The sequence below is a fragment of the Oryctolagus cuniculus genome, chromosome 18, assembly GCF_051225735.1.
Source record: "Oryctolagus cuniculus isolate XC-2025 breed Fujian yellow rabbit chromosome 18, ASM5122573v1, whole genome shotgun sequence".
In the NCBI taxonomy this organism is placed as follows: Eukaryota; Metazoa; Chordata; class Mammalia; order Lagomorpha; family Leporidae; genus Oryctolagus; species Oryctolagus cuniculus.
The window spans coordinates 3456341-3471531 of record NC_142884.1 but is presented as its reverse complement, the minus strand read 5'-3'; the positions used below and the strand labels follow the sequence as shown (position 1 = coordinate 3471531).

General features: G+C 63.9%; 2 protein-coding genes across 2 annotated transcripts in view; one reads left to right on the top strand and one right to left on the bottom strand.

The window, feature by feature from the left end:
• Positions 1 to 15191, top strand: part of ZNF865 (zinc finger protein 865) — a 162996-nt gene that overhangs the window by 81963 nt on the left and 65842 nt on the right. The gene's annotated exons all lie outside the window — the stretch shown is intronic.
• On the bottom strand, positions 8867 to 15103 carry SBK2 (SH3 domain binding kinase family member 2). The gene is made up of 4 exons (XM_070063203.2): positions 14959 to 15103; positions 13007 to 13256; positions 10114 to 10316; positions 8867 to 10000 (listed from the first exon to the last, which is right to left on the bottom strand). Exons 2-4 carry the CDS (start codon positions 13254 to 13256, stop codon positions 9401 to 9403), a joined length of 1053 nt encoding a protein of 350 aa, XP_069919304.1. The 5' UTR covers positions 14959 to 15103; the 3' UTR covers positions 8867 to 9400.

The window sequence follows — 15191 nt, the reverse complement described above, 5'->3', positions numbered from 1 at the left end:
CAAGTGCCATGTCGTCTAGAGGCCATGATCATGATGGTGGTGATGGTGATGAAGATGGTGACGGTGATGGTGGTGATTATAGTGGATGTTACTGGTGGTAGAGGTAGTGATGGTGGTGACGGTTGTGGCTATGGAGGGAGTGATGTTAAGGTGGTAGATACTGGTGGTGGTGACAGTTATGGTAGAGGTAGTGATAGTGATGGTTGTGAGGGTGGTGGTGGATGGTATTGGTGGTGATGATGTTTGTGGTTATGGTGGTGGATGATGGTGATGATGGCTGTAATTAGGGTGGTGGTGATGGTTGTGGATGGTGTTGGCAGTGATTATGGTTGATTATGGTTGTGGTGGATGGTATTGGTGATGGTTGTACATAGGGTGTTATGATGGTTGTGGTGGGTGGTGTTGGTGATGATGGTCGTGGTGGATGGTATTGGTGATGGTTGTAGGGTGTGATGATGGTTGTGGTGGGTGGTGTTGGTGATGGTTGTACATAGGGTGTGATGATGGTTGTGGTGGATGGTGTTGGTGATGGTTGTACGTAGGGTGGTAATAATGGTTGTACATAGGGTGTGATGATGGTTGTGGTGGTGGTGATGGTTGTGGTGAGGCTGGTGATCTGATGAGGGAAGGCACCTGCTGTTGGTGAGCTTGGTGGCGGTCATGACGACGATCGAGCTCTCTGTTGTCACGCCTGTGTCCGCCTGTGGGTGAGGGGCTGATGCAGAGCACACAGTCAGTCGGTCTCTGTGGGGAATGAGTGCCTCCTCTCCATACTGACTAATGCTTACTGGGTGCTCACCGTGTCAGGCTCTGTTTTGAGGGCTTTGCGTGTGTGCTGTCACCCAGTCTCACACACACCCGCGGGGGAGGCTACGGTTACCACAGCTCAGCAGATGACCCGCGAGCCTTGGGGCTGGAGTGCTGAGCCGGTTACCTGACCTCCTGGTTGAGCCTCCCGGACTATAAAAGGAAGATAATAATAGTGCTTGCCTCGGGAGGTTGCGATCAATCCGTGCGTCTGGGAGCGCTGGGGACAGGCGTGGCTCTCAGTGCGTGGCTACTGTCGCCATCGCATCTGATGGACCGGCACAGAGAGGTTGGGGGAGGTGCCCCAGGCCACGCGGGGAGCACCCAGGGCCCCCAGCACGTCCGCCTCGGTTCCAGGTCTGGCGTGGTGGTGCCCCGAGGTGGACCCTAGCAGTTTTCCTTCCTCCTTTGACCCTCAGCTTTCTTGCGTGCAGACAGGGAGGCGCTAGCACCTGCCCCGTGGCGAGTGGTGGTTGTGAGGTTAAATGAGTTGGTGGTGTCAGGAGGGGCCAGGCGTGCTCTGTGTGCTCCCCACTGTGCCCCACTGCACCTCCTATCTGCTGCGCCCCTCGGCCCCCTGGTTCAGAGAGGGCCACACAGCAGAACCGGGACTCAGCCGCAGAGCTCTGATTCAAGCCCTGCTTCAGCCGCGGCCTTGGGCTCCCTCGGGGTTAGGGTTTCTGCAACTGCCGCTGCCCCTCCCTGAGTGACCTTGGGGAGGTGCCCCAGGTCGCCCCGCAGACTGAGGCCTGGCCTGAGGCAGGAATCCATCCCCTCCTCCTCCTCCCCCCTCCCCTCCTCCTCCTCTTTCTCTTCCTCCTCTTTCTCTTCCTCCTCCCTCTCTTCCTCCTCCCCTTCCTCCTCTTCCTCCCCCCTCCTCCCCTCCTCCTCCCCTCCTCATCCTCTCCTTCTCCTCCTCCCCCTCCTCCCCCTCCTCCTTCCTGTCCCCCTCCTCCCTCTCTACTGTTCAACCCACAACCACTTCTCCCCCTCCTCCTCCCCCTCCTCCTCCTCTCCTCTTCCCCCGCCCCCTCCTCCTCTTCTTCCTCCTCCCCTCCACCTTTTCCCTTCCTCCCCCTCCTCCTCCCCCTCCTCCTCTTCCTCCCCCCTCCTCCCCTCTTCCTCCTCTCCTTCGCCTCCTCCCCCTCCTCCTTCCTGTCCCCCTCCTCCCTCTGCACTGTTCAACCCACAACCACTTCTCCCCCTCCTCCTCTTCCTTCCCCTCCCCCTCCTCCTCCTCTCCTCTTCCCCCGCCCCCTCCTCCTCTTCTTCCTCCTCCCCTCCACCTTTTCCCTTCCTCCCCCTCCTCCTCCCCCTCCTCCTCTTCCTCCCCCCTCCTCCCCTCCTTCTCCTCCTCCCCCTCCTCCTCTCCTCCCCCTCCTCCCCCTCCTCCCCCTCCTCCCCCTCCTCCTCTCCTTCTCCTCCTCCCCCTCCTCCTTCCTGTCCCCCTCCTCCCTCTCCACTGTTCAACCCACAACCACTTCTCCCCCTCCTCCTTCTCCCCCTCCCCTCTTCCTTCTTTCCTCTCCCCCTTTCTCCCCCTCCTCCTCTCCCCTTCCCCCCTCCCCTCCTCCTTCCCTTCTCTCTCTTCCCCTCCCCCTCCTCCCCCTCCCCCTCCTCCCCCTCCCCCTCCCACTCCTGCTCCCCTTCCTCCTCCTCCCCCTCCTCTTCTTCCTCCTCCTCCTCCTCTTCCCCCTCTTCCCCCTCTTCCCCCTCTTCCCCCTCTTCCTCCTCCTCCTCTCCTCCTCCCCCTCCTCCTTCCTGTCCCCCTCCTCCCTCTCCACTGTTCAACCCGCAACCACTCCCCCCCTCCCCCTCCCGCCCTCCCCTCCTGCTCTCCCCTCCCTCTCCTCCCCTCCCCCTTCCCCTCCCCCTCCTCCTTCTCCCCCTCCTCCTCCCTTCTCTTCTCTCCCCTCCCCCTCCTCCTTCCCCTCTCCCTCCTCCTTCTCCCCCTCCTCCTTCTCCTCCTCCTCTTTCTCCTCCTCCTCCTCCTCCTCCCCCCAGACAGCAGCCTGGCTCAGAGGTCACAGAAGGTGATGTAGTCTCCCAGGGCTGCAGAGGCCAGCAGGGTCCAGTTACTTGCAGGGCCAGGGTGGGGGAGGTGATAATGGCTGGGGGTCCTCGCCCATGGACGGCTGCTCCCGCCAACAGGTGAAGGAGCACGCGGAGAATTCTCCATCCTGCAGCTCTGAAGCCCAGGACTTGAATAACTCTGACTGCACCCTGGGGAGGGCTCAGGGAGAGCTGCTGCCTGCGTCCTGGGCAGGCGGCGGCGGCGGGGGGGGGGGGGCACAGGATGACACCCAGCGTGGAAAAAAGTCTCCTTTCTTCCTCTCCAGGAGTGGGTGAACCCTGACTCCAGGTCTCCCCCCCCCACAAAGTCCCAGAGGGCCCAGCTCAGCGTTCAGGCTGTGGGCAGAGCCGGAGGGAGGGGGCGCTGGGCGCTCTGGCCCAAGCTCCCTCCAGCCCCGTCACCCTCTGCCAGCCTGAAGGAACGGTGCCTAATTACCCAGTCACCCTATCCTCGCTTGGCCTGGCTGCTAAGCCCAAACATCTGGCCCCAGGGCCCGAGGCCAGGGTGGGTGGCCAGCACCCCCCCGCCCCCTGCCACCAGCCCTGACCCTGGCACCTCCCATGGGACAGCTGAGCTCTGCCCGCCAGCTTGCACCAAGCCCAGAACGGTAGCTGCAGAGGCCTAGCGAGCTCAGCTGACACGGGAGAAGCCTGGCAGGTTCCGTGCCCGCTGATGGCTCACACACACAGGCAGGCACAGAGAGTCTAGGGGACACGTACACAGGAGCATGTACAGAGGTCTAGGAGACACACGCACACACAGAGGGTCTAGGAGAGACATGTGCACACACAGGCACAGAGGGTCTAGGAGAGACATGTACACACAGGCGTGCACAGAGGGTCTAGGAGACACACACACATGCACACACAGAGGGTCTAGGAGAGACATGTGCACACACAGGCACAGAGGGTCTAGGAGAGACGTGTGCACACAGAGGGTCTAGGAGACACACGCACACACAGAGGGTCTAGGAGACACACGCACACACATGCACACACAGAGGGTCTAGGAGACACACGCACACACATGCACACACAGAGGGTCTAGGAGACACACGCACACACAGAAGGTCTAGGAGACACACGCACACACAAGGGTCTAGGAGACACATGTACACACACAGGCACAGAGGGTCTAGGAGACACACGCACACACAGAAGGTCTAGGAGACACACACACACATGCACACACAGAGGGTCTAGGAGACACATGCACACACATGCACACACAGAGGGTCTAGGAGACACATGCACACAGAGGGTCTAGGAGACACATGTGCACACAGGCGTGCACAGAGGGTCTAGGAGAGACACATGTACACACACAGGCACAGAGGGTCTAGGAGACACACGCACACACATGCACACACAGAGGGTCTAGGAGACACATGCACACACATGCACACACAGAGGGTCTAGGAGACACATGTGCACACACAGGCACAGAGAGTCTAGGAGACACGTGCACACACTGGCACAGAGGGTCTAGGAGACACACGCACACACAGAGGGTCTAGGAGACACACGCACACACAGAAGGTCTAGGAGACACATGTGTACACACAGGCACAGAGGGTCTAGGAGAGACACATGTACACACAAGCACACACAGAGGGTCTAGGGGAGACACATGTACACATGCATGCACAGAGGGTCTAGGAGACACACGCACACACATGCACACACACAGGGTCTAGGAGAGACACATGCACACACATGCACACACAGAGGGTCTAGGAGAGACACACACACATGCACACACACAGAGGGTCTAGGAGACACACGCACACACATGCACACACAGAGGGTCTAGGAGAGACACGCACACACATGCACACACAGAGGGTCTAGGAGAGACACACATGCACACATAGAGGGTCTAGGAGAGACACACACACATGCACACACACAGAGGGTCTAGGAGACACACGCACACACATGCACACACAGAGGGTCTAGGAGAGACACATGTACACACATGCACACACAGAGGGTCTAGGAGACACACGCACATGCACACACAGAGGGTCTAGGAGACACACACATGCACACACAGAGGGTCTAGGAGACACACGCACACACAGGCACACACAGAGGGTCTAAGAGAGACACAGGCACACACAGGCACACACAGAGGGTCTAAGAGAGACACACGCACACACATGCACACACAGAGGGTCTAGGAGAGACACACACACACACATGCACACACAGAGGGTCTAGGAGACACACGCACACACATGCACACACAGAGGGTCTAGGAGAGACACACACACACACATGCACACACAGAGGGTCTAGGAGACACACGCACACACAGGCACACACAGAGGGTCTAAGAGAGACACACACACACACATGCACACACAGAGGGTCTAGGAGACACACGCATACACATGCACACACAGAGGGTCTAAGAGAGACACACACACACACACATGCACACACAGAGGGTCTAGGAGACACACGCATACACATGCACACACAGAGGGTCTAAGAGACACATGCACACACACATGAATGCACAGAGGGTCTAGGAGACACACGCACACACATGCACACACAGAGGGTCTAGGAGAGACACACACACATGCACACACAGAGGGTCTAGGAGAGACACACACACACACATGCACACACAGAGGGTCTAGGAGAGACACACGCACACACATGCACACAGAGACTCTAAGAGACACACATGCACACAGGCACAGAGTCTAGGAGACACATGCACACAGGCACAGAGTCTAGGAGACACACATGCATACATATATGCATGCACACATGCATGCCGGAGGGTCTAGGAGAGACACACACATGCACACAGGCACAGAGTCCAGGAGAGCACACACGCACACACCCTTCCTTTGCCTCTGGCTGATGTCACTGTTGACATGGGGAGCCCCGAAGGGCACCACGGGGCATGGTCCGCCCCATGCACGTGCAGCCAGGGAGCCGGGCCGCTACTCCACAACCAGACCCCTCAGATGTTAGCACGGCCACCCGCAGGCCACGTTGCCCTTGCAAGGCCCGTCCCCTCCGGGACCTCGAGGTCCAGTGACCCGTGGCAGCCATCTTCATGTCTCTCCTCGATGGTGACATTGATGAGACAGTGGATTGTGATGGGTTCTGGTGGTGGCAAGAGGGACAGGGCGGAGCTGCTTTCCTGGTTTTCTGGTTAACAAGAGGCCAGGCGTTCCCATTTCACTGGACCCCATCCTGCTCTCAGGCTTGGGGTCCTTGGACAGCGGTGGGGGTTTGGGTGCACTGCAGGGCCCCTGAGCAGGGTTCAGAGCACAGTTGTGTGGCCAGGTGGAGGCTGGGGTGGGGTCTGGCACCCGCCTGGCGGGGGAGAAGCTTTTTCCCTGGGAACAAAGCAGGGAGCGGGCCTGGAGCCCCCGGGTTTGAGGGCTTGGTGTGGGATGGATGGGCACTCAGCACCCCCCAAGGACCAGGGAGACAGGTGTTTGTTTTTAATTAATTTATTTGAAAGAGTTACACAGAGGAGAGGCAGAGAGGTCTTCCATCCGCTGGTTCACTCCCCAATTGGCGCAACAGCCAGAGCTGCGCCGATCCAAAGCCAGGAGCCAGGATCTCCCTCCAGGTCGCCAACGTGGGTGCAGGGGCCCAAGGACCTGGGCCATCTTCCACTGCTTTCTCAGGCCACAGCAGAGAACTGGATTGGAAGTGGAGCAGCTGGGTCTCGAACTGGTGCCCATGTGGGATGCCGGCGCTTCAGGCCAGGGTGTTAACCCGCTGCGCCACAGCACTGGCCCCAGGCATTTGTCTTGGTGCAGGAGATCAGAGTGTGATGGGGGTGGGGGCAGGGAGGCTTGGAGGGGCTGCGCTGCCAGGCCTGTCCTGGGGGTGGGCTTTCCTGAGTGGCTCTGTTAAGACGCAGTGTGCACAGCACACAATTCACCCCGGGGCGAAGTGTGCAGGGCGGGAGGAGGTTCTTCCCACCCACCCCCCACCCTACCCCCGGACAAGGAAAGCTGTCCCTGTTGGAAAAGGGGGCTGGTCTCGGTGTCCCCCCTCCCCAGGCCCCGGCCAGCATGAATCTGCCTTCTTCCTTTGCCTCCTCTGGACACGTCCCATCCACAGGTGCCCCGGCTTGGGGTCCTTCCCGGCCGGCTGCTTCCGCTGGGCACAAGGACTCCAGGGAACCCCCTGCCCCGCGCTATCCGCGAGCCCGTGTGCACCCCATTGCACATGTGGTCCCCTTTTTTGTCTCCGCCCACCCGCGGGACATCAGCTGGGCCAGTGAGCTGCCATGAGCCTTTGCCTGCCGGTTTTCCTGCGGACGGACGTGGGTTTTCTCTCCTGGGGATGGACCCAGGAGGTGGTGGCTCGGTCGCTGGGCGACTGCCTTTCCCGTCCCACCAGCAGTGTGCGTGGCTCCAGGCTGTCCACGTGGGCGTCCCTGTCTGTTAGGGCCCACCCCTGGGGCGGGTCAGAGCTTCTGCTCGGTGCCCAGCCCGTCTCCCCGGCCCCGGCAAGCACGGGCACTCACACCCTTGCTGGGCCCCTCTCAGCTGACGCGCCTACAGGTCACAGCAGCGACACCACTCCCGCCCTGCTGCCGGCTGCGCTGGGAGTGCGGTCAGGGGCCCAGCTGCTCTGAGCCACGCTGCTCCAACCCGTGGAGCAAGCAAGCCCCGGGCTAGTAGCTTCAGGCATTGCTTGATTGGTGCCATGGGTCGCCTGGCCCTGCTGCCTCCTTGTCACCTTTGCTGCATCCCCAGCTGCTGTCACCAATTAGCACCCAGGCTCCCCTGCCCCCTGCTGCCCCTGGCCGTGTCCACACACCCCTCACCCCCACCACCTCATCCCAGCCACCTCCAGCATTTATGGGACACATTCTTGGCCTAATTGCTGGGGCTATTTCAGATTCGTGGATGAGGCGACAGGAGGTCTTGATATCTCCTCATCCCCCCCAACCCGGGCCTCTCTCCAGGGAGCTTCTCCTCCAGGAAGCCCCCACCCAGGCTGCCCAGGGCAAGGGGCTCCAGTACCCCAGTTCTCTGGCTCGGACCTAGACCCACAGGGTCCTGGGCTCGCTTCCCGTGCTGCAGGCACACATGCGGCCCCCTGCCAGGCAACACCTCGCTGTCACAGCAGGGGCCCGGGAGCGGGTGACACCTGATCCATCCGAGTGGTGGCCCTGCCCTGGGCCGGCAGCCAGGCAGGGTGCAGAGAGGAAGAGAGAGTGTCTGCACACTGGGCGGCCGCCAGGAGGGGTCCAGGGAGGGGAAGGCGCGAGGACGGGCACAGGTGCCGACAGGGCTCAGCACCCGCCTGACCTTTCTTGGCCCGCCAGGCACACACACACACACATGCACACACACAGGGCCAGGTCTACAGACGCACAAACACGGATCCGGTGTCTGCACGAAGACCAGGGCGTCCTCCCAGCCTTCGTCTCTACTCCCCAGTGCACAGCTCCGCCACCCCAGACACACACGTGTGGGACACAGCCGGAGTCTGTCCTCTAACCACACGCGTGTGCATGTGGGGGGGCAGTTCCTTTGGGGCCTGCATTTAAAAAAAAAAGATTTGCTTATTTTATTTGAAAGGCAGAGTTGGGGGGGGTGGGGAGAGGTCTTCCATCCGCTGGCTCACTCCCCAGATGGCCACAATAGCTGGAGCCAGAGAGCCAGGAGCTGCTTCTTGGTCTCCCACGTGGGTGCAGGAGCCCAAGCGCTTGGCCATCCTCCGCTGGTTTCCTAGGCCATAGCAGGGAGCTGGATCGGAAGTGGAGCAGCCGGGACTCGAACTGGTGCCCCTATGGGATGCCAGCACTGCAGGCGGCGGCTTTAGCTGCTACAGCACAGCGCCACACACACTTTGGTTTGGTGAAGGAGAAAGGGTTCTTGGAAGAGCCCACGCCCCCACGGCCATGCCCACGGCTCCGCTCCCTGTCCCTCCCTGTGTCTCCCGGCACCCCCAGGCACCCTGACGACGCCAGTCACAGAGGACTTTGGGATGCCAGACCAGATGCGCTTTATTTGCAGAGAGAGCTGGGGAGTGGGGGGACGAGAGCACAGCAGAGGGGGCGGCGCCCAGCGTCTCCGGGAGAGAAGGGGCAGCCAGAGCGAAGCCCGGCCGGGCAGAGGAGGAAGATGATGGCAGGAGGCGGCCACGGACCAGAAGGGCTGGCTTGTTTCCTGAGCCCCTGAGAGGGCCAGGCAAGCCTGCAGGAGCTCCAAAAACACCCTCAGTACAGAAACAGGGTCACAGGGAGCTAGGAGAGCAGGAGGCCGAGGGGCGGACGGGCAGGCTGGGGTGAGGGGTGAGGGCCCGGGGCCTGGGCCCCGTAGACAAAAGGAGCAGCAGGTACAAAGGCCCTGGGGAAGCTGGAGGCAGGTACGGGAAGACCCCTGCAGACAGAGGGAGGGATCTGGCCGGCAGTGTAGGAGCCGCAGGCATAGACCCAGGAGGAGCTGAGAGGCCACTGGCCCATGTGGGTGAGCCGGCCTCAGGGACCTGCCGCCCTCCCAAGCCCCCCCCCCCCCAGCCGTCACTCCCCGCCCTCGCCTTCCCCCACTTCCACCTCTTCCACCTCCTCCTCCTCCCCCTCCCGCTGCCTCCAGGGTCGCCCCAGGTAGCCCCTCACTGCGCTCACGGGACTCCTCTCTCGGGGCCGGGGGTCCAGCAGCCCCCACAGGAGGGTGTCTGCGGCAGGCGCCAGGCCGAACCAGGGCTGAGGCCGGTCCTGGGGCTGGCCCGAGGCCTGCCAGACCAGGAAGTCCTCGTAGAAGGGGTCGGCCTCCTCCAGGGGCTGGTCCCAGGGGAAGTAGCCGGTGAGGAGGCAGAAGAGCAGCACGCCCAGCGCCCAGGCGTCCAGGGCCGGCTGGATGGGGAGGCCCTCGGGGAGGGGCGGGGGTGCGCAGAGCTCGGGGGCCGTGTAGGGGATGGGCGGCCCGGCCAGGCGCAGCAGGGTGCCCCGCGGCCGCGTGTGGCCGAAGTCGGTGAGCTTGACGCGCCGGCAGTCGGGGTCGCACACCAGCACGTTCTCGGGCTTCAGGTCCCGGTACACGAGGCCGTGGGCGTGGATGTGCTCCAGGGCCGAGGCCAGCTGGGCCGCGCAGCGCTGGACCGCGGGCTGCGGGAGGCCCACCTGTGGGGACAGGCCGTGGGCGTCCGCGCTGGGGGCGGGGCGCCGAGGGGCGGAGCCTCTTCTCGGCCCAGGGAAGCAGCTGCGGGCTCCAGGAGGCCCCGCCCCTCGCTCACCTTGGGCTGGATGTAGGCGATGAGGTCGCCCTGCAGCACGGGCTCGCTCAGGAAGCTGTAGGAATCGGCGGACTCGATGCCGACGCCGTAGGCGGCCACGATGGCCGGGTGTGCGCCCAGCGCGAGGCCCACGCAGAACTCGTACAGGAAGCCCCGGAGGGAGGTGGAGGACTTGGGGAGCTGCTTCAGGGCCAGCGACGTGCCTGGGGCAGAGGGGCCGAGCGGCCGTGGGTAAGGGGCCGGCGACCCCGCTCCCTGCCCTGGCCCCCTCCTCCCTTCCCCCCAAGCCCGCCCGAGCTCTGTCCCAGCGGAAGTTCCCGGAAGGCGAGAACCCCTGGGTCTGCCTTGCTGCAGCGCCAGATGCCGGGATCGGGGGACCCAGCACACACACCCCTCCCCAGCGTGCTCTGAAAATGTCGGTGCAAAACCCCGCAGATGAGCAGTTCTGAGCCACGCGATGTTCAGTGTGGTCGGCCGAGAGGACCTCGCAGCGGCCTGCCTCCTGCCTGTCTGTCCAGTGAGCCCGCCCAGTGGACACTGCCCACCCATGGGTCATCTAGCAGCAAAGCGGGTTAAACGATCGGCTGGTACTCCGTGCTTGTGTTCAGTGATCCTCATGTGGATGGACTTGTGTTAAGTGGGTGGGGTGCTGGTGAGTTCATCCCGTCTACTCCCACCGGGGTTCTGCTTGTCATCACTGCTGACCCATCTGCAGGCTACCTGTCTCAGGACGGATGGGTAGCAACAGATACCCAGGGCTCAGCAAGCCACCCGCTGGCCAGCACCCACGGGGTCTCGGGATGTGACCACAGGGCCTGGGGGACGCTGGATACTGCACAGGGCGGGGGGACGCTGGATACTGCACAGGGTGGGGGGGGACAGCTGTGTACTCCACAGGGCGGGGGGGGGGGACTGCTGTGTAATCCACAGGGTGGGGGGGACAGCTGTGTACTCCACAGGGTGGGGGGGGACAGCTGTGTACTCCACAGGGTGGGGGGACGCTGGATACTGCACAGGGTGGGGGGGGACAGCTGTGTACTCCACAGGGTGGGGGACACTGGATACTGCACAGGGTGGGGGGACGCTGGATACTGCACAGGGTGGGGGGGGACAGCTGTGTACTCCACAGGGTGGGGGGGCAGCTGTGTACTCCACAGGGTGGGGGACTGCTGTGTACTCCACAGGGTGGGGGAGGGGACAGCTGTGTACTCCACAGGGTGGGGGGGACTGCTGTGTACTCCACAGGGTGGGGGAGGACAGCTGTGTACTCCACAGGGTGGGGGGGGACTGCTGTGTACTCCACAGGGTGGGGGGGGACTGCTGTGTACTCCACAGGGTGGGGGGACAGCTGTGTACTCCACAGGGTGGGGGGGGACTGCTGTGTACTCCACAGGGTGGGGGGGACTGCTGTGTACTCCACAGGGTGGGGGAGGACAGCTGTGTACTCCACAGGGTGGGGGGGGACAGCTGTGTACTCCACAGGGTGGGGTGGGGACTGCTGTGTACTCCACAGGGTGGGGTGGGGACTGCTGTGTACTCCACAGGGCGGGAGGGGACAGCTGTGTACTCCACAGGGTGGGGGGGACTGCTGTGTACTCCACAGGGTGGGGGGGGACTGCTGTGTACTCCACGGGGGGGGGACTGCTGTGTACTCCACAGGGTGGGGGGACTGCTGTGTACTCCACAGGGCGGGGGGGGGAACTGCTGTGTACTCCACAGGGCGGGGGGGACTGCTGTGTACTCCACAGGGCGGGGGGGACTGCTGTGTACTCCACAGGGTGGGGGGGGACTGCTGTGTACTCCACAGGGTGGGGGGGGACAGCTGTGTACTCCACAGGGTGGGGTGGGGACTGCTGTGTACTCCACAGGGTGGGGGACTGCTGTGTACTCCACAGGGCGGGAGGGGACAGCTGTGTACTCCACAGGGTGGGGGGGACTGCTGTGTACTCCACAGGGGGGGGGGACTGCTGTGTACTCCACAGGGTGGGGGGACTGCTGTGTACTCCACAGGGTGGGGGGACTGCTGTGTACTCCACAGGGCGGGGGGGGGGAACTGCTGTGTACTCCACAGGGCGGGGGGGACTGCTGTGTACTCCACAGGGCGGGGGGGACTGCTGTGTACTCCACAGGGTGGGGGAGGACTGCTGTGTACTCCACTGGGCGGGGGGGACAGCTGTGTACTCCACAGGGTGGGGGGGGACTGCTGTGTACTCCACAGGGTGGGGGGACAGGTGTGCACTCCACAGGGTGGGGGGGACTGCTGTGTACTCCACAGGGTGGGGGGGGGACTGCTGTGTACTCCACAGGGCGGGGGGGACAGCTGTGTACTCCACAGGGTGGGGGGACAGCTGTGTACTCCACAGGATGGGGGGGACAGCTGTGTACTCCACAGGGTGGGGGGACAGCTGTGTACTCCACAGGGTGGGGGGACAGGTGTGCACTCCACAGGGTGGGGGGGACAGCTGTGTACTCCACAGGGCGGGGGGGACTGCTGTGTACTCCACAGGGCAGGGGGGACTGCTGTGTACTCCACAGGGCGGGGGGGACAGCTGTGTACTCCACAGGGTGGGGGGACAGGTATGCGCTCCACAGGGTGGGGGGGACAGCTGTGTACTCCACAGGGTGGGGGGGGACAGCTGTGTACTCCACGGGGTGGGGGGGACTGCTGTGTACTCCACAGGGCAGGGGGGACTGCTGTATGCGCCCCGATCGCGCGGCTCCTGCAGCTGGGAGCCACTGCCCGCCTTTTTAAAGGAGGAACCCAGGCCCAGAGAGGTTACGGGAGACTCCAGGGACACCCAGCCCCCTGGGGCAGAGGTGGGACTCGCTGCCTCCTGGGGCCTCGCCTGCGCCTCCCGCCGCTCCCCACTCCCTGCTTCTTCCCGCCCGGTACCTTTCTCGCGGTGGGTGACCAGCAGCACCCGGCCGAAGCGGCCCTTGCCCAGGGCACGCACTTCCTGGTAGAGCTCGTCCACCTCTGCGTGGACCAGGGTCTGGGCGCTGAGCGCCATCATGTCCTCCAGGGCCAGCGCTGCCTCCTGGCCCTGCCGGAGCTCCTCCACGGTGAGGCCCCCTAGGCCCTCGTCAGCCCCGTCGCCTGCAGCCTCGGCCGCCTCTGGCTCCTTGTGCTGTTTGCCGGGCATCTGTGCAAGGACAGCAGGAGACGGGCCGGGGCTCACCCTGCCAGGCCTGGCCTGCGGAGGGCTGGGGTGGCCCCGGTCTGAGGGGGGAGTGGCTGGGGGCCTGGACCCCCGGGTCTGAGTGGAGAGGTGGTGGCGCCTGAACCCTGGATCTGAGGGAAGAGTGGTTGGGGGCCTGGACACCTCGGTCTGAGGGAGGAGGGACCTGGACCCCTGGGTCTGAGGGAGGAGGGAGGGGCCTGGATCCCCGGGTCTGAGGGAGGAGGGAGGGGCCTGGACCCCTGGGTCTGAGGGGGGAGGTGGTGGCGCCTACACCCCTGGGTCTGAGGGAAGAGTGGCTGGGGGCCTGGACCCCTGGGTCTGAGGGAAGAGTGGCTGGGGGCCTGGACCCCTGGGTCTGAGGGAGGAGGGAGGGGCCTGGACCCCTGGGTCTGAGGGAGGAGGGAGGGGCCTGGACCCCTGGGTCTGAGGGAGGAGGGAGGGGCCTGGACCCCTGGGTCTGAGGGAGGAGGGAGGGGCCTGGACCCCCGGGTCTGAGTGGAGAGGTGGTGGCGCCTGAACCCTGGATCTGAGGGAAGAGTGGTTGGGGGCCTGGACACCTCGGTCTGAGGGAGGAGGGACCTGGACCCCTGGGTCTGAGGGAGGAGGGAGGGGCCTGGATCCCCGGGTCTGAGGGAGGAGGGGCCTGGACCCCTGGGTCTGAGGGAGGAGGGAGGGGCCTGGACCCCCGGGTCTGAGGGGGGAGGTGGTGGTGCCTGCACCCCTGGATCTGAGGGAAAAGTGGTTGGGGGCCTGGACCCCTGGGTCTGAGGGAGGAGGGGCCTGGACCCCTGGGTCTGAGGGAGGAGGGAGGGGCCTGGACCCCTGGGTCTGAGGGGGGAGGTGGTGGCGCCTACACCCCTGGGTCTGAGGGAAGAGTGGCTGGGGGCCTGGACCCCTGGGTCTGAGGGAGGAGGGAGGGGCCTGGACCCCTGGGTCTGATGGGGGGACCTCATTGTACTTCCTGCTGTGACTCAGTTTCCCTCCTGGTGAGAGGCCTCTGGGAGCTGAGAACCCGGTGGCTGGTGAGGTGAGGTCAAGAGAGAGGTCCCAGACGTCCTCCGCCCCACGCCCTGGCCACCCAGTGGCCCGAGGATGAAAGATGAGCCAGATCGCTGGAGACACCCCCCACCTTGTTTCCAAAGCAAACAGACTTGGGCCCGGGGTGGATGATCCGCCTCTGCCTCCTAAGAGCAAACAGGTGCGCTCTGCCCCCAGGGGCTGTGGGGCGGGGCTGCCCAGGGAGGACCGGCCTGGGTCCTGCCTGTGGGCACACGCCTGGGACCCTGAGACCCTCCCAACTCTGCCAGCTGGCATAGCCCACGCCTCCTCCCTCGGACCCAGGGGGGTTCCAGCCCCAGCCCTTCCTCCCTTAGACCTGGGGGGAAGTTCCAGCCCCTAGCTCCTCCTCCCTCAGACCTGGGGGGGGAATTCCAGCCCCTACCGCCTCCTCCCTCAGACCCAGGGGGGTTCCAGCCCCTCCTCCCTCGGACCCCGGGGTGCGGTTCCAGCCCCAGTGGCCCAGGCTCTCCTGGAACCTTGTAAGTTACATAACTAGGGACCCCGACTCTATTTCCCGAACACTCTGTGCTGTGCAGTCCCAGGGTGCAGCCCAGCTTCCCGGGGGACCTGGTCTCTGGCCACCTGGTCTCGAGGTGCTGCCTACCTCAGGCCATGTAGCTTGCCCTCGTCCCGACCTGGGCTCGGACCTCCAGACCTCACCTCCTCCAAGGCTGCCTGTTGTGGTCACTGCCTGGCACTTAGGCCCTGCCAACCCAGGCCGGCCCAGGAGCAAGACCCCGCCCCCACCTTGGGGGTCGTAAGGCCCCGCCCCTGGCCCCACCCCTTCTGTCCCCACTGGGGCCAGAGCGACATCGTGCGTTGACTCCTAGAACTGGC